The sequence below is a fragment of the Festucalex cinctus genome, chromosome 5 (assembly GCF_051991245.1).
Source record: "Festucalex cinctus isolate MCC-2025b chromosome 5, RoL_Fcin_1.0, whole genome shotgun sequence".
In the NCBI taxonomy this organism is placed as follows: domain Eukaryota; kingdom Metazoa; phylum Chordata; class Actinopteri; order Syngnathiformes; family Syngnathidae; genus Festucalex; species Festucalex cinctus.
The window spans coordinates 11217651-11239116 of NC_135415.1; the positions used below are offsets into that span (position 1 = coordinate 11217651).

General features: G+C 37.9%; 1 protein-coding gene across 1 annotated transcript in view; it reads left to right on the forward strand.

Annotated features, from left to right (window-relative positions):
* The window catches only part of gak (cyclin G associated kinase), a 47488-nt gene extending 26738 nt beyond the window's left edge, over positions 1–20750 (forward strand). The window contains exons 12-29 of the mRNA XM_077521315.1: positions 312–361; positions 433–581; positions 1147–1269; positions 1340–1473; positions 1554–1748; positions 4253–4370; positions 5539–5618; positions 7179–7372; positions 7439–7615; positions 9354–9520; positions 11632–11839; positions 13282–13446; positions 13527–13667; positions 13736–13822; positions 14536–14772; positions 14854–15002; positions 16422–16598; positions 18692–20750. Coding sequence (XP_077377441.1) covers positions 312–361; positions 433–581; positions 1147–1269; positions 1340–1473; positions 1554–1748; positions 4253–4370; positions 5539–5618; positions 7179–7372; positions 7439–7615; positions 9354–9520; positions 11632–11839; positions 13282–13446; positions 13527–13667; positions 13736–13822; positions 14536–14772; positions 14854–15002; positions 16422–16598; positions 18692–18793 — 2653 coding nt within the window. The 3' untranslated portion in view covers positions 18794–20750. The remainder of the gene's footprint in view (positions 1–311; positions 362–432; positions 582–1146; positions 1270–1339; positions 1474–1553; positions 1749–4252; positions 4371–5538; positions 5619–7178; positions 7373–7438; positions 7616–9353; positions 9521–11631; positions 11840–13281; positions 13447–13526; positions 13668–13735; positions 13823–14535; positions 14773–14853; positions 15003–16421; positions 16599–18691) is intronic.
* Positions 20751–21466: the final 716 nt, after the last annotated feature.

Here is a 21466-nt window from a genome sequence, read left to right on the forward strand (position 1 = left end):
CGGGAGATAGCGGCATACTGTCAAGGACGTTGCGTTACGTGAAGTTATGTCGAATATTTATTCTCGAGTAAATTGTGTTTTACCATTCACAGTCTGTGGTCGCCATCGTAGAGTGACGTCACTTGTAGTCCGTCTGTGAAGTCGGGGTCCTTTTTTTTTATTTCCGAGTTCAAGGGGGCGTTCCCATACACACTTCCTGGTTTGAACTCGGCAATAGTCCCACTTCCGAGCATCCTTGAATGCAGCATTAATATGCTTGTTGTAGTCATATGTAAAGCACGTTTTCCTGACCCTGCCATTTCTTTTTGCAGCTATGCCAAAGGTGACCTGGATTTATCCTACATCACGTCCAGAATAGCAGGTGAGCATCTGGACCGCAACTGGTCCACCATTTTGTTCCCTCCTTCACAAGTGACATTTTTTTGTGTGCAGTCATGTCGTTCCCGGCGGAAGGGGTGGAGTCGGCCATCAAGAACAATATTGAGGACGTGCGCCTGTTTCTGGATTCGCGTCACCCAGGACACTACGCCGTCTACAACCTCTCCAGACGCTCCTATAGGCCGTCCCGCTTCCACAACCGGGTACGAGACAAGCTTGGTGAATCGTATCTAATATGACTCATTGGTGTGCACTGTGATGCTTAAGCACCTCTCACATCCACCGTGACTTAATAACATACGCTGTGACTCACATCCTTTGGCTCACGACTTTTTTTTTTTTTTGTCATTGCGACCGAAGATCTCTCGTAAACCGTTGCAATGTGATGTGCCCAATTCTGATCTGCTGCTACTTTGTTGCAGCCTCTCAACTGCAAAGAACGGTTGAAGAAATGATAGTTATTACACAAAGACATATTATAGCATTATAGCAGAGACAATATTTTTACAAAAACATATTTTTGTTCATGAACTAAAAGAGAGATTTTAGTCCAGTTTTTATTAAGTGAAGGACATTTTTGTCTCGTCTTCATTCATCGACGAAAATCCTGATTTAGTCCCAGTTATTGTTTGTTAATGAGGGGTCTAGTCTAGTCTAGTTTTAGTCCGGTAAAAAATGTGCGTTGACGAAATTAACACAAACCCTGACTCGCTAAAATCAAGTTTGCTGCGTTGTCTCTTCGTGCCTGTCTGTTCTGGCCCCATGCAGGTGTCGGAATGCAACTGGCAGGTGCGTCGTTCCCCCAACCTGCGCAGTCTCTTCAGCGTGTGCAAGAACATGCACCAGTGGCTCAAACAGGACCAGAGGAACATCTGCGTGGTCCACTGCCTGGTACGAAAGCAGACGATTGTGGCACACGGTCGGTGCGCTTCACGTGGTCCGTTTTTTTTTTTTGCCGCAGGACGGCAGAGCGGCATCCGCAGTGGCCGTTTGCTCCTTCCTGTGCTTCTGCCGCCTTTTCACCACGGCCGAAGCGGCCGTCTACATGTTCTCCATGAAACGATGCCCGCCTGGCATCGCCCCGTCACACAAGAGGTGCCGATGCCGACCCCCACATTTGGGTCTCTATTAAATCACAACGCAGTCACCGTCACATTTTTTTGTTTTTAATGCAGGTACATCGAGTACATGTGCGACATGATGGCGGAAGAACCCATCAGCCCGCACTGCAAGCCTGTGGTCATCCGCGCCATCACCATGACGCCCGTGCCGCTCTTTAACAAGCAGCGCAACGGCTGCCGTCCCTTCTGCGAGGTCTACGTCGGCGACGAGCGCGTCCTCACAACCTCGCAGGAGTACGACAGGATGAGGTAGGCTTGCTTGATCCTCTTGATCTAAATAGGTCGAGATACAAAACACGTTGGGAAAGTAAATGTTTGAGCACTAGAACTGACATGAACCGGAATAAGGATGTTTGAGAGTGTGTCACACGGAAGTGACGTCATCTAGCAGCATCCAATAGAAAAGCACCAAAAGATGATGTCGCTCCTATGGTGTTTTTTTTTTTATTTTTTTTTTTATATTATGCAAAAAAAACTAATACGAAAACTAACTAAAACTAAGAATTTATTATATTTTTTTTATTATATATTATTTTTTTTATATTAGATTTTTTATTATATATTAGGGGTGTGAATTGCCTAGTACCTGACGATTCGATTCGTATCACGATTCACAGGTCACGATTCGATTCGATACCGATTAATCCCGATACGAATTTATAAGTCGATTGTTGCGATTTTTTTTCATTCAAATTTAGAAAATACTAATCAGTAAACTTGTAGAGTGTAAGATTTGTATGAAAATGTATTATTTATTTATCTGAAATTTCAGTCTTACAGAGGTTGTAATCTGTTTCATGTTTGAACAGCATTAAAATAAAATATTAAGGCTTAATGTTCCGTTCATATAACATTCTTCCATGCTTAAGGTGTGAATCCTAACCCGAAGTAAGACGTTTTGTTGAATATTTTTCCATTAAAAATGGAAGTTTAAATATCGATTCAGCCGCCTATTGAATCGATTCGAGAATTGCGCGATATAGTATCGCGATATATTGCAGAATCGATTTTTTTTAACACCCCTATTATATATTAACAGAACCACACTGAAAACTAATTAAAACTAACCAAATTTAAAAACCAATACTCAAAACGAAATAAAAGCTAACTAAAATGAAAAATTCCAAAGGTATAATAACCCTGATAGGGATGTAACTGTATCCAAAGATCACAATACGATAATTATCACAATATTGTGGGGAGGTTGGCGATACAAAAATAGGTCACAATATTGTAAAAAAAAAAATGAAATGAGCTCATCATACTGGGAAAAAAAAAAAAAAAAAAAGTGCTTTTGTACATAACAGCAATGCATATAAACAACATACAATTTCAAATAACTGTTAATATTGAGTAGGGATGAAACGATAACCGCAATATGGGGCTCTCGCTATATTAAAACTGCCACAATAAGTCGTCGTCGTCATGTCAGGATATTAAAAGCAGCACATCTTTTAAAAAAGTTGGGTTGATTTCCATTTGTGCATTCTAGCACCCTCTGGTGGCTGTTTTTTTTTCTTTTAGTGCAGTTTAATTTTCACAAGACATGTTTTGGCCCTTCTATGTTTTAAATTCACACTAATGGTCAGATGAAGGGGAAAATAATTTACTTGTGAACCATGTCAATATGTGGAGGAACTCAATTTGTGCTTGCATTAGCAAGTAGGGCTGCACAATATATAAAAAAAATATATCGATGTCGCGATATTGGCCCATGCAATATGCATACGATATTGCTGTTATTACATCCCTATTGAGCACACACACACAAAAATGCAAACATAGACAACAGGTGATAATCCAATAAAGTTGTTAGTATTTGTGATGTTTTTGTAGTTGGAGCCTTAAAGGGATCGTTCGGATTTTTTGACATGAATCTCTATTTCATCCTCACCTCCAGTGTGTGCGATCAGCACTGACTTACCCCTGACAGCGTTCTGTGACACCAGTTCTGGTCCGGTGTTGGACGAGAGGAAAATAGTTCAGCAAGCTGGCTGGGGTCACGGAAATAAAAGTGTTTTTCTTCTAAAAACAATTTGTGTTCAAAAGAGTGATACATTTGCATCACAAATACTCTTTCCTGAAAAAAGTCAGACGCCATTACCGCCAGCCACTACTTTTCTGTTCGTTCGTATGCAGTGCGTCAATTCGCCGTCTACAGGGCGACGCGCAGTGATACGAACGAACAGAAAAGTAGTGGCTGGCGGTAATGGCGTCTGACTTTTTTCAGGAAAGAGTATTTGTGATGCAAATGTATCACTCTTTTGAACACAAATTGTTTTTAGAAGAAAAACACTTTTATTTCCGTGACCCCAGCCAGCTTGCTGGACTATTTTCCTCTCGTCCAACACTGGACCAGAACTCGTGTCACAGAACGCTGTCACGGGTAAGTCAGTGCTGATCGCACACACTGGAGGTGAGGATGAAATTGAGATTCATGAAAAAAATCCGAACGATCCCTTTAAGATCCTCCTCCCACATCGAAATCACATCGAAACTATTTTTAAACACATTTGTTTTAAAACTCATGGGAACACACACAACAGGAAGGCTGAGCTTGGACCCATTATGATCATCATTGGAAAGAGTTCATCTTTGCCTCTTGCATTGAAATTGATGCTGGTGGGAATTTGTGTGGCGGTGCAGTGTTTGATGAGTGTTCCACTTTTTGAGCATTTGCAAGGTTAAACTCTGTTTATTAAACATAATTATTATCCATACCTACCGTATATGGCTTTGTGTTCCATCTGCAGGGATTTCAAGATGGAGGACGGAAGAGCGGAGATTCCCCTCAACGTGACCGTCCAAGGAGACGTGCTGGTTGTGATCTACCACGCCAGGTCCACACTGGGAGGTCGCCTGCAGGCCAAGGTATCAATTAGCACCTGTGACAAGTGCTTTTGTTTTTCTCCCATTATTAAGAAATCGTATTTCATTCACTTGAGGAAAAAAAAAAAAAAAACTCCTGTTTTTCTGACCATTTTTTGGCGGGAGCTTTTTTTTTTTTTTTTTTTTTTTTTTTTTTTTTTTTTTTTTTCAGAATTTTTTTTCCAGTTTGACTGAATATTTTTTTTACTGTCATAAAAAAATATATTCAGAAAAACAGGGAAAAAAATTTATTCCAGAAAAAAACAGGAATTTTTTTTTTCCTAAAAACAGAAAAAAAATATTCCAAAAAACAGAGCTAAACTTCTGCTGGCCTTATACTAATTGTCTACGAGCTGTATCTGTCTCACATGTACATGTTGTATACCGTATAGTTTATACAATAGTCTGCTCGCGAGGTGGGAGTAACAAGATGGCCGCCCTGTGACTTCAACGGCATGCACTCGCATGTATGGGCTATCGACTATCCAGTCATATATACAGGTCATTGGTCTGCGACGAGTGACTTGGAGTTCAGAGGTTAAAAAAATAAAAATAAATACTCAGAAAAACAGAAGTAGGTGCTCTGTTTTTTTGGAATAATTTTTTTTCTGAGTAATTTTTCATTCTGTTTTTCTGAATATTTTTTTTCCTGTTTTTCTGAATATTTTTTTCCCCTGTTTTTATGAATATTTTTTATGGCAGAAAAAAATTATTCAGTAAAACAGAAAAAATATTCCAAAAACAGAAAAAAAAATTACTCCAGAAAAACAAAGCTCCCCCCAAAAAATTGTCAGAAAAACAGGAGTTTTTTGGGTTTTTTTTTTTCCTCAAGTGAATGCAATACGCTTCCATACATTATGATACACATAAAATAAATAAATAAATAAAAAAAAAATAATAATAATAATAAATAAAAAAAACAGAGAAGCAAGAAAAGTTGACAATGTTTGCTCTCCTGAGAGTTAATGTCCACTTCCAAGCAAAACTGCAGAATGTGTGTGTGTATTTTCCGGTGACGATTGTTATTTATTCATTTTTTAATGTGTCGACTTATGATGGACTTGCCTACCAAATGTAATGTTCCTTGCTGAAAAAACCCTTCCAGGCGCTGAATTTCCCAAGAATTGTGTCTTCCTTGGTGGAGTAAAACACTTTCCGTTTTCTGTTTCAGATGGCGTCCATGAAAATGTTTCAGATCCAGTTCCACACGGGCTTCGTCCCCAGAAATGCCACCACAGTCAAGTTTGCCAAGTTGGTATTATTCAACGATAAACAATTCGCGCAAATCGTTGATTGCAAAAATGCTATCAAGCGTTCCTTTTATTTTTTATTTTTTTAAATGTTGTAAATTCATGCGCATCGCTTTCTCCTTGCTACTTGCTGGAATCAACTGTTAGTGCTTTAACATCCGCACTGTGAGACTTACTCTTGTAGATTTTTTTTCCCTTTTTCACATTCATTTATGGGTATCTGTAGCAGTTAAAGAGAAACATATATAACTAAACGCTTTATATATATTTTTTAAAAAGTGGTACTTCATTCCTGTAATTAATCCTAGATTGTTATTATTATTATAATTTTTATTTATTTATTTATTTATTTATTTATTCATTTATTCGTTGGCGAAATCATCTTTTCCAGAATAAGTCAAATGTAATTAGACAAAGTGAAATTTCTGCAGAAATTGCGTGGGAATGCTGAAAGCTGAATGCTAATAAAATATTTCCCAGGCAAGATTTGAAAACCAACGCGCTTGCATGTCTCCGTAATGCCAGGCAAGTATTTAAGACGTGAGCCAACTTGGCTTGTTGAAAATCATGGCCAACGGCCTACTTGTATGTCAAAGTGTTATCAGAAAATACCCTCCATTCATTTAGATGGAGAAGTGGAACTAATGATATCCAATGGAAAAATGCAAAACAATAAAATAAAATTCACGCAAAAGCACCACCTAGCCATGCAGTACCCACCATTCATTTAGATGGAAAAGTGGAACTAAGATAGCTGGTATACATGTAATCACTTAGCATAATTGCCATGGATACATTTGCAATGTGTAGTCGGAGGTGGGATTCGAACCCGTGACCTCCTCCTGGTTACTGGACAATGCATTTTACCAAGTGTACGTACCACTGAGCAGTATCACAGAGCTGGTAATAAGTTGTATGTATGGAAGTGGGTGTGGAAAGTAGAACTTAGAAAATTTCAATGTCAGTCACATTGAAAATGAATGGGGAAAAGTTATTTAACATTAAATTGCAAATAATGTTAAGTACTGCGAAATCTGACGATATATTCCCAAGATGGCGTGAATTTTTAAAGCAAGTTGAAATTTGAACGGTGTAAATCGGAAGTATTATGTGGGAATTATTACACGGCAAAAAAGTGTAGAGAATAAAAAGACGAATAACATATGTGGGATCCTTTCAGAATTCCCACAATAAAGCAATAATACTTTGCTTTTGCAATTCACCAAATTCAGCTAACTTTACTATCATACAACAGTTGGCATCTGCTTATTCACTACTTGGCATGTATTTTTTTTTTTAACCTTATCCGTAGTGGCAGAAAAATGAAGCTAATTACCAGTACTTTTTTTTTTTTTTTTTTCCCCAAATTGCTGCGATCTTGTATGTGGAAAAATGTCTTTATTCTCAAAAACATTTTAATCTTAACAAAATCGATTGTTGTGCCTGTAAATAATAATAAATCAGTTTTGGACGGCATTTTTTCTATTAACTCGTGCTTTTTATGTTGAGTTTTGTATTAAGTTGCCCTCAGGAAAATTTTGCTCCAAATTGTTGTGGTCAGGTACGACCTGGACGCCTGCGACATCCAGGAGAAATATCCGGACTTGTTCCAGGTCAACCTGGACATCGACGTGGAGCCTCGGGACCGAGCCAGCGCCAAGACTCCGCCGTGGGACAGCTTCCAGACCAAAGGCCTCAACCCCAAGATCCTCTTTTCGTCTCGCGACGAGCAGCAGGAGATCCTCAGCAAGTTCGGTAGGTGGCGCCACTTTTCTGACGGAAAGTAGAAGAAGAATGGCTGAGGGTTTGTTGACCTTTTAGGTAAACCGGAACTGCCTCGTCAGCCGGGGTCGTCGGCGTTCTATGACTCGGATTTACCGCCGCCGCCGCAGCAGCAGCCCGCGCAAACGTCGGAAAGCTCGACCGCCTCGGAAACGGAATCTCCCGCGGGCAGTGATACCAATGCCAACAACTTCTTCCAGACGCTGGACTGGGAAGGTACGACTTCATTCGGTCCTGATGAATTTTGTGCGAGCCACGAAAAGCAACAAAATCTATTTCTCCGTTCCTACCAGGGTTATTATAGTTTTGGAATTTTTCATTTTAGTTGTTTTCTATTTATTTCGGCCATCCATCCATCCATCCATCCATCCATCCATCCGTCTTCTTGACCGCTTAATCCTTACAAGGGTCGCGGGGGGTGCTGGAGCCTATCTCAGCTGGCTTTGGGCAGGAGGCGGGGTACACCCTGGACTGGCTGTTTTCAGGGTGGTTCAGTTAGTTTTTATTAGTTTTAGTTATTTATTAAATCCTTAGTTTTAGTTTAGTTTTTGTTAGACTTAGACTTGACTTTATAAATCCCTTTGGGATGGCTCCCTCTGAGAAATTTACATTTCCAGGTGCAATAAGAACAGATAATAAATAAACTAAAAAAAATAATTCAATCAATCAATAAATATGATTACACCAGAGATTGAATTAATAATAATAATAATAATAATAATAATAAAAATAAAATAAAAAATTTTTTTTATTTGTTTTTAGGGTGGTTCTGTTAGTTTTTATTAGTTTTAGTTACTTAAATGCTTAGTTTTAGTTTAGTTTTTATTAGTTTCAGTATTAGTTTTAGTTGTTTTTTTTAAGTGTGCATTGTGTGCAATATTTAAATAAATAAATATATTTAGTTAGTTTTGATTCGTTTTCAGGGTTACTGTTACTTTTTATTCATTTTAGTGTGTGTTACTTGTATGCAATATTTAAAAAATACATTCAAATAATTTAGCTTTAATTAGTTTTCAGGGTGGTTGTGTTCGTTTTTATTAGTTATTTAATAAATGCTTAGTTTTAGTTTAGTTTTAATTGGTTTCAGTATTAGTTTCAGTTTAAAAAAATGGTTTATTACCTTTTCCCAATATATTTAAAAACCAGCATGGGAGCGACGTCATCTTTTGGTGCTTTTCTATTGGCTGCTGCTGGGTGACGTCACGTCTGTGTGACACACTTTCAAATGTCCTTATTCCGGTTCATATAAAAATAAATATACTTCAAATCACATTTAAAATCATCCCCAAAGGATCATGCATTCAATTAATTACCAAAGACCGAAAACGAAGGCCATTTTTGCTATAATGATAATTTTGGTTAGTTTTGTAAACATGAAATGTAGTTTCATTTAGTTTTTTTTTTTTTTTTTAAAAACATCTCGCTTTTATTTTGTTAATTTTTTTTTTTTAGTTTTACCTGAAATAACCTTGGTTCCTACATAGGCGGTTTTATTGAAATAGCGAATTTCATACACCAGGTAAACTCAACGTGCTTCACATAATTAAAAGTTCAGCATTTAAAAGCATTTGCAAACAAAAGAGTAAAAGAAATTTTAAGGCAAAGTAAAGAAAAAGTAAAAGGTTATTAAAATGACTCAGATTTTGGAGAACATGACCCAGATTTCCATTTGCAGTTGTTTCTAAATTTCACAGACAAGTTTGGCGAGACTCTCGTCTCGTCAACATGACCACGTACTTGACCAGTGGGATTAAACAGTTGGATTCTGTCGGCAAAGAAAAAGTCATCAATATTGCAAGGGTGGCTGCGTATTACCAGTTCAATGACATCAATTCCCATCGGAAGTTATCAATTTGAAGTTTTTCAAAAAACTTGACTTATGATGGAAGCGGAACACTTTCCAAGAACCGATCACGTGGATTCCATGGAGCCTCTTGTCTCTGTTTGTTTTCAGACGTGGGCGGGCCTCAGGACGCGTTGTCCATCCAAACGGGAGGCTCCTCGAACGAACAGGAAGAAGCGAGCGACCAGTCGGAAGGCGAATCCTACTCGTACTCGGCCCCCAGCGGGGAGCCTCCGTCGCGGGACACCAGCGAGCACCTCTTTGACGCCGACTTCCAGGTATCTCAAGAATAGCCTGTGGCTGGCCAGGCACATTCACCAATGAGCTTGTTGCCCAGAAGTACAAGTCATTTGAAGCCCTTTGGTAATTGTAGATTTTTAAAAAAAAAGACTTATTCACACTATCAGCATCCACTGACAGACTTGAGCAAAATTTGCGCTTATAAGCATTACCTTACGCTAAGCATTTCTAGGGACTGACCAATATGCATTTTTTTTTAGGCCGATACCGATTTTTGGCAGAAAAGAATACCGATTACCTATTAATCCTTGAATTTTGAGAAAAGAAAGTCTTTGAATCTTTGAAATATCAACTTTATAAGAGATAATATAACTTGAAAGGATAATGACAAAATAAAAACAAAGTTAAATAAGAATTTAATAAACTAAAATAATAGCAACTGAAAAAACAGGAATAACAAATACTGACTGTTCCTGTGTGTTTTGGCCTCTTGGGAGCAGTGTGGTGCCATGCATCCATTGAGCTACACACTTAAAGTGGGAACAGAAAAAGGTTGCGATGGAATTCTATTAAAATAACTCGTTTTTCCACACATTGAGACGAATGTGTGCCTTTGCGTAGTGCTATCTCATCTGTGTTCCCACAAAATTTGTGTGTGGATATTTATTTGAAGGAAAAACACTCCCGAAGTGGATGCTAACTTCCTATTAGCGCTAGGTTAGCGATGTTTTAAATACGAAACGTGTTGTATTTTAAATATACAGTGGATGTAATTCTTAACTTTTGTGTATTGAGTTTTACGGTTAACTCCAACTGTGGTGTCATTAAACACCTTAAAAGGATGCTTAAGGACAATAGAATAACCAGAGTAGCATATGGTACACACTTGCTAGTTGCTAATGCTACGCAAGCAAAATGGTGCGTTCGGGGTACTTTCGCAGCATCTGAAACTTCAGTTTTCTTCGATAACGTTTTAAGGGAAAATAATTGGCCATTTGCTCAGTTGGCCGATGTTTGAAGGCAAATAATCGTCCGATTATAATTGGAGGCCGATTAATCACCTCGTCCACCACGCCTCCCTCAGAACTGCGCTGATAGGAATATTCCGATTGAGGTTGGACTCAGGCAGTCGGACTGTGACATGTTCAAGAATTTCATTGGTCAGATGTGACGAGACGATCTACTGGCGGCATGAAACTTGTCACTAAAAAAAAAAAAAAAAAAAAAAAAAAAGATCATGAGTAATGGGATGTATCAGCAACAAAACATGAGGAAGCATCGTAAATTAGGAGTGTGACAATATATCAATATCGTGATGCTTTTTGTCCCGATAGATTATCGATACGTCAACGCAAGCATCGCGATATTTGTACTTAAATATTCAGCCACTATAGCGGCTCGATTATGGAAAAAAATAATAATCACGATTATTTTGGCAATATTTGAAATCCTGATTAGTTAAACGTTTATTTTTTGGTACAAATTAAGAAAATGGTCAAGCTTTAAAAAAAGACCAATTAAAAAAATAGAAATACTATAATTATGTAAGTTCCTTTCGCACCAAACAGAAATTATAATAATATATATTTAAAATAATATATATTTATTTATTTATGTTGGCAAAAACTGTAAGTTGGAGTGCAGCATGTGCACTGTGCAGTAGGACGATCATTTATTTTTTGGGACAAAACAAGAACATTTTTAAACGTAAAAAAAAATAATAATACAAAAAATATTAAGACAAATACAATTCTTTGAAGCACTAATTATCCAAGTTCCTTTTATATGAAACAAAATGTATAAAATTTTGCTTTTTTAAAATTTAAAAAAGCTGCAAATGTACAAATTTAAACAACTCAAAATTAGTAATAATCTTTTTTTTTTACGAATATTCTGATTTTGTCATTGTGGAGTGTAATAATTGAAATTGTAATTGAATTTAGATTAATTGCACAGCGCTACATTTAATCATCTTCAGCAAAAACTGAAATACTGAATTTTCTATTTAGCACCTCAAGGTCAAACTAAATAGTGCTCAGCCATCTTGAGGTCTACGGTGGAATTACACCCAATGAAATAGTTATAAACTGTACATAGCCATTATAAGCATATTGTTGTCTTACTTGACACCAATGTCCCCCCCAACAAGACTCCGACGCCCACCGCCGAGGACTCCCCCGCCGACAACACAGCCGATCTGTTGGGTTTGAACTCGGAACCCCAAGCGCCGACATCCGCCGCTGGCCTGAAGGCGTCGTCCAGCCACAGTGACCTCCTCAACGACCTGTTTGCCCCGCCTGCCGGACCTGCAGACCTGCCGGCGACCCAGGAGGACTTGTTCTTTGGCGGCTCCAAACGTAAGCGAAGAGATTTGTGTTGACATCCAATCTTTTACGCACAATCGTGATTCAAAGTCCAGTTTGATGGATCTTGAAATATGTATTTTACTCCTGATGCTCACTGATTGGAGATCTCGAGCCCGCACAATGATATTTAACAAGATATCGTGTTCAAACTTATTTGAATTTACTTTAAAACATATTTTTCCCGAAAACTTTGAATTTCAAATTGGCTAACTTAAATGAGTAATTTTTTTGCTAAACTTCTCGTCAGTTAAAATGGTTCACTTTGACATATTTTCAATAAAAATTGGTACTAATGTTTATTGTAATGATTTTGGAACATTAAACTTAGCCCGGATCAAATTGACCCACTTTTTTTTTTTTTTTCAATCACACTTTATCAACAGACAATTAAAATGGCTCACTTTGACATATTTTCAATTAAAATGGTTACTTATGTTTATCGTAATGCTTTTGGAACATTAAACTAAGCCCGGGTCAAATTGCCCCTTTTTTTTTTTTTTTTTTTCCCGCCTTGAAACTTTATCAACACAATTAAAATGGTTCATTTTGACATATTTGCATTGAAAACCATTAATCATGAGCTATAATTCATTATCAGGGCGCTTTTGGAATATTAAACATAGCCCGGGTCAAAGTTAAACTGACCCATTTTTTATGTTGACGATGCAAATGAGTATTTATTTATTTTTTTTGCTATGAAACTTCTCATCAATTAACATGGTTCACATTGACATATTTTCAACTAAAATGGTTACTTATGTTTATTGTAATGATTTTGGAACAATAAACTTAGCCCGGGTCAAATTGACCCATTTTCTTTTCGCAATGAAACTTTATCAACAGACAATTAAAATGGTTCACGTTGAAATATTTTTAATTAAAATGGTTGCTTATGTTTACTGTAATGATCTTGGAAGATTAAACTTAGCCCGGGTCAAATTGACCCAATTTTTTTTCCGCTTTGAAACTTTATCAACAAACAATTAAAATGGTTCACTTTGACATATTTTCAATTAAAATGGTTACTTATGTTTATTGTAATGATTTTGGAACATTAACCTTAGCCCGGGTCAAATTGACCCATTTGTTTTCGCAATGAAACGTTATCAACAGACAATCAAAATGGTTCACGTTGACATATTTGCATTGAAAACTGTTAACCATGAGCTATAATTTAATTATCAGGGGGCTATTGGAAGATTAAATATAGCCCGGGTCAAAATGACCCATTTCAAAGTTAAAGAACTACAAATAGTAGTATTTCAAGATGAAACTTAAAAAAAAAAATAGCTCTACATGTAATTAAGGTTGATAATAACGCTTATTGGGATGTGTTTTTCTCATTAAATATAGCCTGGGTCAAATTGACCCCGGAACATAATTGCAATACCTGAGAAACATCAACTTTTTTTGTTGTTTTTTGTTTTATGCAGCCATTAGTGACCCATTTGACCCATTCGGGATGGGCTCCAGCTCCGGCGTGGGCTCCAGCGTGGGCTCGTCCCGACAGGCCTCCGGGCCCGACCTGTTCGGGGACTTGATAGGGTCGGAGAATTCAAAAGCCCCTCCCACTTCAAACGCCAGCCTTTTTGACCTCCGTAAGTTAAACACCTCTCGCTGTGGTTGCGTCATGATGTTGGGTTCATATTTTGATTTTTTTGTGTGTACTTGCTATCAGATAAGTTAGTGAACAACGCTCCCAAGATGACGTCGTCGGCCAGTCACCCCGACCTCCTGGGCGGGTGGGACAGCTGGACACCGAGCACGTCGGCGGGCATGAGCGCCACTGCCGCCAGCAGGCCCGCCTACATCAGCACGGGTATTAAATATATTATAACACGATTGTTTTGTTTTGCGGCTCACTATTGCGTTTTTGTGTACTCGTAGCTTCGAGCATGTCGTCAATGTCCAAGGCCAAGTCTCAGACCTTCGATCCCTTTGCCGATTTGGGAAACTTGGGCTCAAATTTACCAAGTAAGTGTGAACATGTCCGCTTGAATTTTTAATACGGATGATGTCTGAAGTTCTGAACTGCGGTGAGATGCACTTCACACCAACTTAACTCATTAACTGGCAGCCATTTTCACTGAAGCAACCCACTTCACTCCCAGCTGTTTTACTGATTTTGACTCTTTTTGCAAGGTTCACATAATATTGTGTGCTATTGCTCTAAAAACATGGAACCTACCAAACGAAAGATTAAAGTCTCTTCTTTCTTCAGGAAGAAAACGTATATTTCTATCTGCTTCCGTTTTGCATCAATTAGCATTAGAACATAGCAAAGTTTCATCATTATTCACAAATCTATTTAGAATTGTGAGTAATTGAGCTTTTTTTCAACATGGCCCTGGTTGATCTCATATACTCTGCCGCCACCTGCTAGCTGTTTGGGTAGTAACTACCATTTCTTCAATCGTTCTTTGCCGTTGAGAGGCTGCATCAAAGCCTTCTGTATGCTCTAGCATAAAAAAAAAAGATGTATAAATACGTCTTTGGGATACAATATATTTAAAATAAAACGTATTTATATGTTTTTGTGAGCAAATGAGTTAATTAGAGCATGATTATGATTCACTGCGATGACAATGCTTAAAACCGAATCTCAATATGATTTGATACAACATAGGTACACTTTTGGAGTGAACACAATGAAATTTTGCTAAAGTGCTCCACCTTGTTTGTTGCAGGTTCCGCCAACAGTAACGTCTCGGGGCAGAGCAAAGCGCCACCATCGTCCTCTTCTAAGCCTCAAGGCCCGTCGTCCTGGCAATCGGGCAAAACCCACAACAAAGCCTGGCAGTCGGGCTCGTCGGCCCCGCAGTCCGCCGGCGGTCCTCAAGCCAGCGGCAAGCCCAACTACAACCTCAACTTCCCCAGCGTCATCGGAGGCCGCGAGGAGCGAGGCGTTCGGCCTCCGGGATTCGGTATCGGTTCCCCCTTTTGTGTCGTCACAAATGTCGTCTGAAAATTTGTCACACTTTTTGTGTTGTCGCGATTTGACGCAGGCCCCAAGCCCAAAGTCAAGGAGGACGACTTTGGGGACCTGCTGTCCACTCAGGGCTTTTCCTCCAAGACGGATAAAAAAGGGCCCAGGACCATTGCGGAAATGAGGCGGCAGGAGATCACCAAGGAAATGGATCCCCTCAAACTGCAGGTATGCCACCCGGCTTGACTTTTTCACTCGTCGATGTTTATATTTTGCCACCAAAATCCATTCTCAGTCTTGTTTCTGTTTGTTTGATAGTTTGAGGTGAACAAATAAAAAAATACAGTATGCCTCAAAGCCTTTCTTCTTTTTACAGATGGCTCATTTTTGTCCCTTTTAGTCAGAAACCAGCACTTTTGGTGAAACAAGCCCATGTTCTACGAAGAAATAATAATCCCGATTATTTTGGCAGTAATTGAAATCATGACTATACAAACGATTATTTTTTGGTGCAAAACAAATTGTTTAAGCGTTTAAAAATATGAAGACCAATTTAAAAAATAAAAACACTATAATTATGTAAGTTCCTTTTGGACCAAACAAATTCTAATAATATATATTTAAAATAATTTCTATTTATTTATTTATTTATTTTTGGCAAAAACTTGAAGTTGGAGTGCAGCATGTGCACTGTGCAGTAGGATGATTATTTATTTTTTGGGACAAAACAAGAAAAATTTTAAATTTAAAAAAAGTATTAAGACAGTTAAAATTCTTTGAAACACTATAATTCTGCAAGTTCCTTTTGGATGAAACAAAATGTATTAGTTAGTTTAAAATGTAAAAAAAAAAGAAAAAAAAAAGGTGCAAATGTATCAATTTAAACAACTCAAAAATTAGTATTAATAATCTTTTTTTTTTTTTTACGATTCTGCTGATTTTTTAATTGTGGAGTGTAATAATTGTAATTGAATTTCGATTAATTGCACAGCCCTATGTTCTACTGCTGATTGATTACAGGTGGCTTTTGGTCAAAAAGAAGCGTGCCAGGAAAAATGTACTGTTCCTGTCACCAACGTCCAGCATGAAACACTAATGCCATCAAGTGGCAGAAAATGTCAACACAAATGCATGACTTAATGTTTTACACTCCTTTCAACTGTTTAGAATATCTTTTTAACTTCAAATAACTATGAATTACTTACTATAAATTTACTTGAAAAGATACAACCACATTTGCACTTGGTAACCAAATTTATCCACTTTAACTCATTTGCTCCCAAAAACATATAAATACGTTTTATTTTAAATGTTTTGTATCCCAAAGACGTATTTATACGCTTTTTTTATTCTAGAGCATACAGAAGGCTTTGATGCAGCCTCTCAACTGCAAAGAACGGGTGAAGCAATGGTATTAATTACAAAAACGACCAGCAGGTGGCAGCAGAGTATAAAAGATCAACCAGGGCCATGTTGAAAACAAGCTGGTTTTCCCACAATTCTAAACAGATCTGTGAATGATGATGAAACTTAGCTATATTCTAATGCAAATTGCTGCAAAATGAAACAGATAGAAATATATGTGCATTCAGATCACGTTTTTTTGTTTGTTTTATGTTTTTGTCTTGTCCCCTCCGTCCCCGTTAGATCTTGGACTGGATCGAGGGCAAGGAGAGGAACATCCGCGCGTTGCTGTCGACGCTGCACACGGTGCTGTGGGAGGGCGAGAGCCGCTGGCGGCCGGTGGGCATGGCCGACCTGGTGACGCCCGAGCAGGTCAAGAAGTTCTACCGGAAGGCCGTCCTGGTGGTCCATCCCGATAAGGTGGGACACACAGGGTTGTTATAGTTTTGGAATTTTTCATTTGAGTTTAGTTTAGTTTTGATTTCGTTTTGAGTTTTTTGTTTTTTTTTCATGTAGTTTGTTTTAATTCATTTCCAGGGCGGTTCTGTTAGTTTTTATTAGTTTTAGTTATTTAAGAAATGCTTAGTTTTAGTTAGTTTCATTATTAGTTTTAGTTTAAAAAAATGTGTATTATTAGGGTACTTGTGCGCAATATTTAAAAAAACAGCATGGGAGCGATGTCATGTGAAGGTGATTTTCTATTGGCTGCTGCGAGATGACGGCACTTCTGTGTGACACACTTTCAAACGTCCTTAATCTGGCGGTTAATATCAAAATAATTATATGTAAAATCGCATTTAAAAACCTCAAAAGCTGATGCATTAAATTAATTACCAAAGACTAAAACAAAGGACATTTTTGCTGTAGTTATAGTTAGTTTTTAGAATTTTAGTTTTTTTCATTAGTTTTAGTTCAATAAAATAACCTTGTGGGCCACACTTGCATATACAGATTTGCTGTGCTTCTTTTCCAACCGCGTGCACCTCACACAGTTGGTAGCATAATGCTAACCAGACGAAATAATGCTGATGTTAGCGAACATCTTATTTTTGATGCATCTTATTTTTGGGGAAAAAAACACACAATCAGTATGCTTTAATGGAGGACAGCAAATCTATGAAATCTATGAATATTTACTGTTGAGAGGCTGAGATTCTGAGGATTTTAAATTTAATAACAAGGCCCATTCATCTAATTTTCAACAGTTAATTTGATGTAGTATTAATTTTATCAGACATTTTTAAATTCGTCTGTTTTAGTCCAGTGTCAATCACGCTTCTTAGTAATCCCGTTTTTATTTAGTACGTTTATATATATTTTTAACCGTTCATTGTGAATCCACCTCCTATCTGTCCCGTGTTTGTGCATGTTGCACTTGCTAGCTGCAGAATTGAAAGGGGGTGTGTCACGTTGACAGTGACGCAGAGACAATATTTTACAAAAACATATCAATTAGTCTCGTTTTTCTTAATGAACTAAAATATCCATAGATTTTTGTCCAGTTTTTAGAAAGTGAAGTCCATTTTTGTCTCATCTTCATTAGTCAACGAAAATGCATACTGATTGTAGCATTCCCACATATGTTATTCGGCTTTTTATTCTCCACACTTTTTTGCCGTGTAACTCCCAGATAATACTTCCGATTTACACCGTTCAAATTTCAACTTGCTTCACATATTCATGCCATCTTGGGAATATAGCGTCTGATTTCACAGTACTTAGAGTATTCGCATAATTTCATGTTAAATACCAACTTTTCCCCCATTCATTTTCAATGGGACTGACATTGAACTTTTCCACTTTCCACGCCCACTTCCAGACATACAACTTCTCATCATTGCAAGCTTTCTGATATTGCTCAGTGGAGCACTTGGCAAAATGCATTGTCCAGTAACCAGGAGGTCACGGTTTCAAATCCCAGTTCTGACTGTACATTGCAAATCGATCCATGGCAATTACGCTAATTGATTATATGTATACAAACTATCTTACTTCCACTTTTCCATCTAAATGAATGGCGGGTACTGCATGCCCGATTGCATGAATTTTATTTTATTTTATTTTTTTGCATTTTTCTATTGGATATCATGAGTTCCATTTTTGCATCTAAATGAATGGAGGGTACTTTCAGATAACACTTTTACATATAAATAGGCCGTTAGCCATGATTTTCAACAAGTCAATTTGGCTAACATGTTAAATACTTGCCTGGTGTTACGGGAACATGTGCATTGGTTCAAATCTCGCCTGGGAAATATTTTATTATCATTCAGCTTTCAGCATTCCCGTGGAATTTCTACAGAAATGTCATTTTGTCTAGTTTAGTCCCAGTTATTGTTTATTAATGAGGGTTTTAGTCTAGTCTCGTCTCGTTTTGGTCCGGTGAAAAAATGCATGTTGACGAAATTAATTTTGTTTGTTGACGAAAACACTAATTTGTTGTACGATTGATTGATCTGACAACCACTCATTTAAGTTATGACGTTTTGTCCCCTCCCTGTTTTGGAGCGCAGGCAACAGGGAAGCCTTACGAGGACTACGCCAAGATGATCTTCATGGAGCTGAACGACGCCTGGTCCGAGTTTGAGAATCAGGGATCCAAAGCTCTCTTTTAGTAGGACAAACAACAATGACACACACTCACACAAAAAGACGGTCTGGATCTGGACTGCCTTATTTTGAACTCATATCGAGCTCCCTGGGGCCGGATTGGACAGGACCAAGCCCACATTGGGCCTTCTTTTTTTGGGTGGCGGGGGGGATGGATGATGGCGTTGCACACCTCTGGGAGGTGTCCCCTCTTTCACTCCCTTGCTACGTTCGTGAAAGGAAAAAAAAACAACTACTGTCAACACTGCAAACGTTCAAGGAGTGACAATGGAGGAGAGAACCAAGAATTCTCAAGTCCTGAGAAATCGTAATGAATTTTACAAGCAACAAAAAAACAAAAAACAAATGCTGACAGCTGTCAGTAATTCAGACAAGCAAAGAAAATGGCTGCCAAACATTTAAATGTGATGCGTCTGCCGGGTACTATTGTGACACTCGCATAATTCACACTTATACATACGCCAAGACGGGGAATCCAGGACCAGAAAGTGAAAAAACCCTGAAACAGTTTTTTAGCCACGGGTACTTCTATACTCAACAGGTGGTGACGAGCTCGTTTACATGCCATTTGAGTCGAATCACGTTTTGGCTAAAAGCCAAACTGTTTCAAGGTTTTAACTTCCTTGTCCGGGATTCCCCATCCCCCGTGCATGCGCTAGTTAGCCTTATGCTAATTTCTGACCCAAAAAAAAGCAACACCCATATAAGCAAAAAAGTGCTCTTTATTATTATTATTATTATTGTTATGATTGTTATTATTATTATTATTATGGCCGTCCACTCGTGCTGTAACGTGGCTAACCTCAAACCTCTTCAAGATGGAGGATGAGCAATCCAGGCTACGCTACCGCTAATCACTGAAACTTCAATGAAGAAGGGTGCGCGTGCGTTTAGCACAATGCTATACTAGCTCGCTAACGTCACGCCCCCCCCTAAAACAATTTAGCCTCATCGCTCTGCTTGTCCGGTTGCTAACTCGATGCACTCCGACTTATGAAGCCGTTAAACGTTGAAAGGAGAGCGCGTCGGTTAGCGTCGCGCTATGCTAACTCGCCAACCACCCGCACCCTAAACAGTCAGGCTAATTTTGATGAGGTAAGCAAATCATTGAGTTAGGCTAATGCTACACTATGACGCTAACCACCTGACAGTGACCGTGTGAAGTTGGCAAGCTAGCATAAGTGTCATGCTAACCACGTACACACGCTTGTTAGCATTGCTTGCTAACGTGAACGGGCCAGGCTAATTTTTTTTTTTATTTTTTTTTTTATTGACATCCATCAACCGCAACAGGGTGTTTGATTGATTAGCTTTTCTTCATTTCTTTATTTGGGGGGGCAGGCAGGTCCCATTGTGTGCATAATTCTTGTAAATACAAAAATATCCATCAAGTGACTTTGTGACGATGACATTTGAGTGACAGGTCACACATTTGAGTGACACACCTTGTGTGTGCGTGTGCACGCGAGAGTTTCGTGTGTGTGTGTTTTCTAAGAATAACATCACACTCTGCTGTTAATTGACATCATTTTAGTTCACTTTTTTTTTTTTTTTTTTTTTTTTTACCTCATGGACAATTCCAATCATCTTCTTATTTATTATTATCAGTCTTTTTTTTTCTTTGACATTCCCTTCTTGCCTGATTCAAAATGCTAATGAATTTGAAGGAAAAACAATATGTAAAATTTTCACATAATATATTTGAGGGTGTGTGGGGGACCTCTTTCATTTCATTCCAAAGGTCGTTAATATGAATGTGCTTTTTACAAATATATAAATATATATATCCTTCTATCTTGTTATACATCTTTGCCTGTTTTTTTTGTTTGTTTTTTTTACTTTTTTTTTTTTTTTTTTTTCCATTTCCTAATTTGAGTTGACAGTATGATCATAAGAATGGAAAACTTGTCATAACTAATGAATATGAATGTAGAAAAACACGATTAAAAGTTCTGAGGGGAATATCTTTTTTTTTTCTTTTATTTTTTACTGAGACCACAAAGATTTGCAGGCGAACGCCCTTAGCTTCATGCTATGTCACTTATAAGCTAGCAGACTGCACATCCTGAACTTATTAACTTATTCAAACCCAAAAACGTATAAATACGTTTTTTTAATGTTTTAAGTGTCCCAAAGGCGTATTTATACTTTTTCTTTGTAATTTATTTATTTATTTATTTTTATTTATTTATTTATTTATTTTTTATTCAAGAGCATACGGAAGGCTTTGATGCAGCCTCTCAACTGCAAAGAATGGTTGAAGAAATGGTAGTTATTACAAAAACGGCCAGCAGGTGGCAGCAGAGTATAAGAGATCAACCAGGGCCATGTTGAAAAAAAAAGCTCAATTACAATTCTAATTAGATTTGTGAATAATGATGAAACTTGCCTATATTCTAATGCTAATTGCTGCAAAATGGAAAAAGATAGAAATATACTTTTCCCCCCCGATGAAAGAAGAGACTCTAATCTTTATTTTGGTAGCTTCCATGTTTTTATAGCAATAGAACACATTATTCTGTGAGCCTTGCAAAAATCTGTCAAAATCCAGTAAAACAGCCGGGAGTGAAGGGGTTTGGGTCTGTGAAAATGGCTGCCAGTCAATGAATTAATGACATAGTGAGAACATTCTGTTAGCTAACTCGGGTAACATGAAGCTAATTGCACGCGGTACGGTC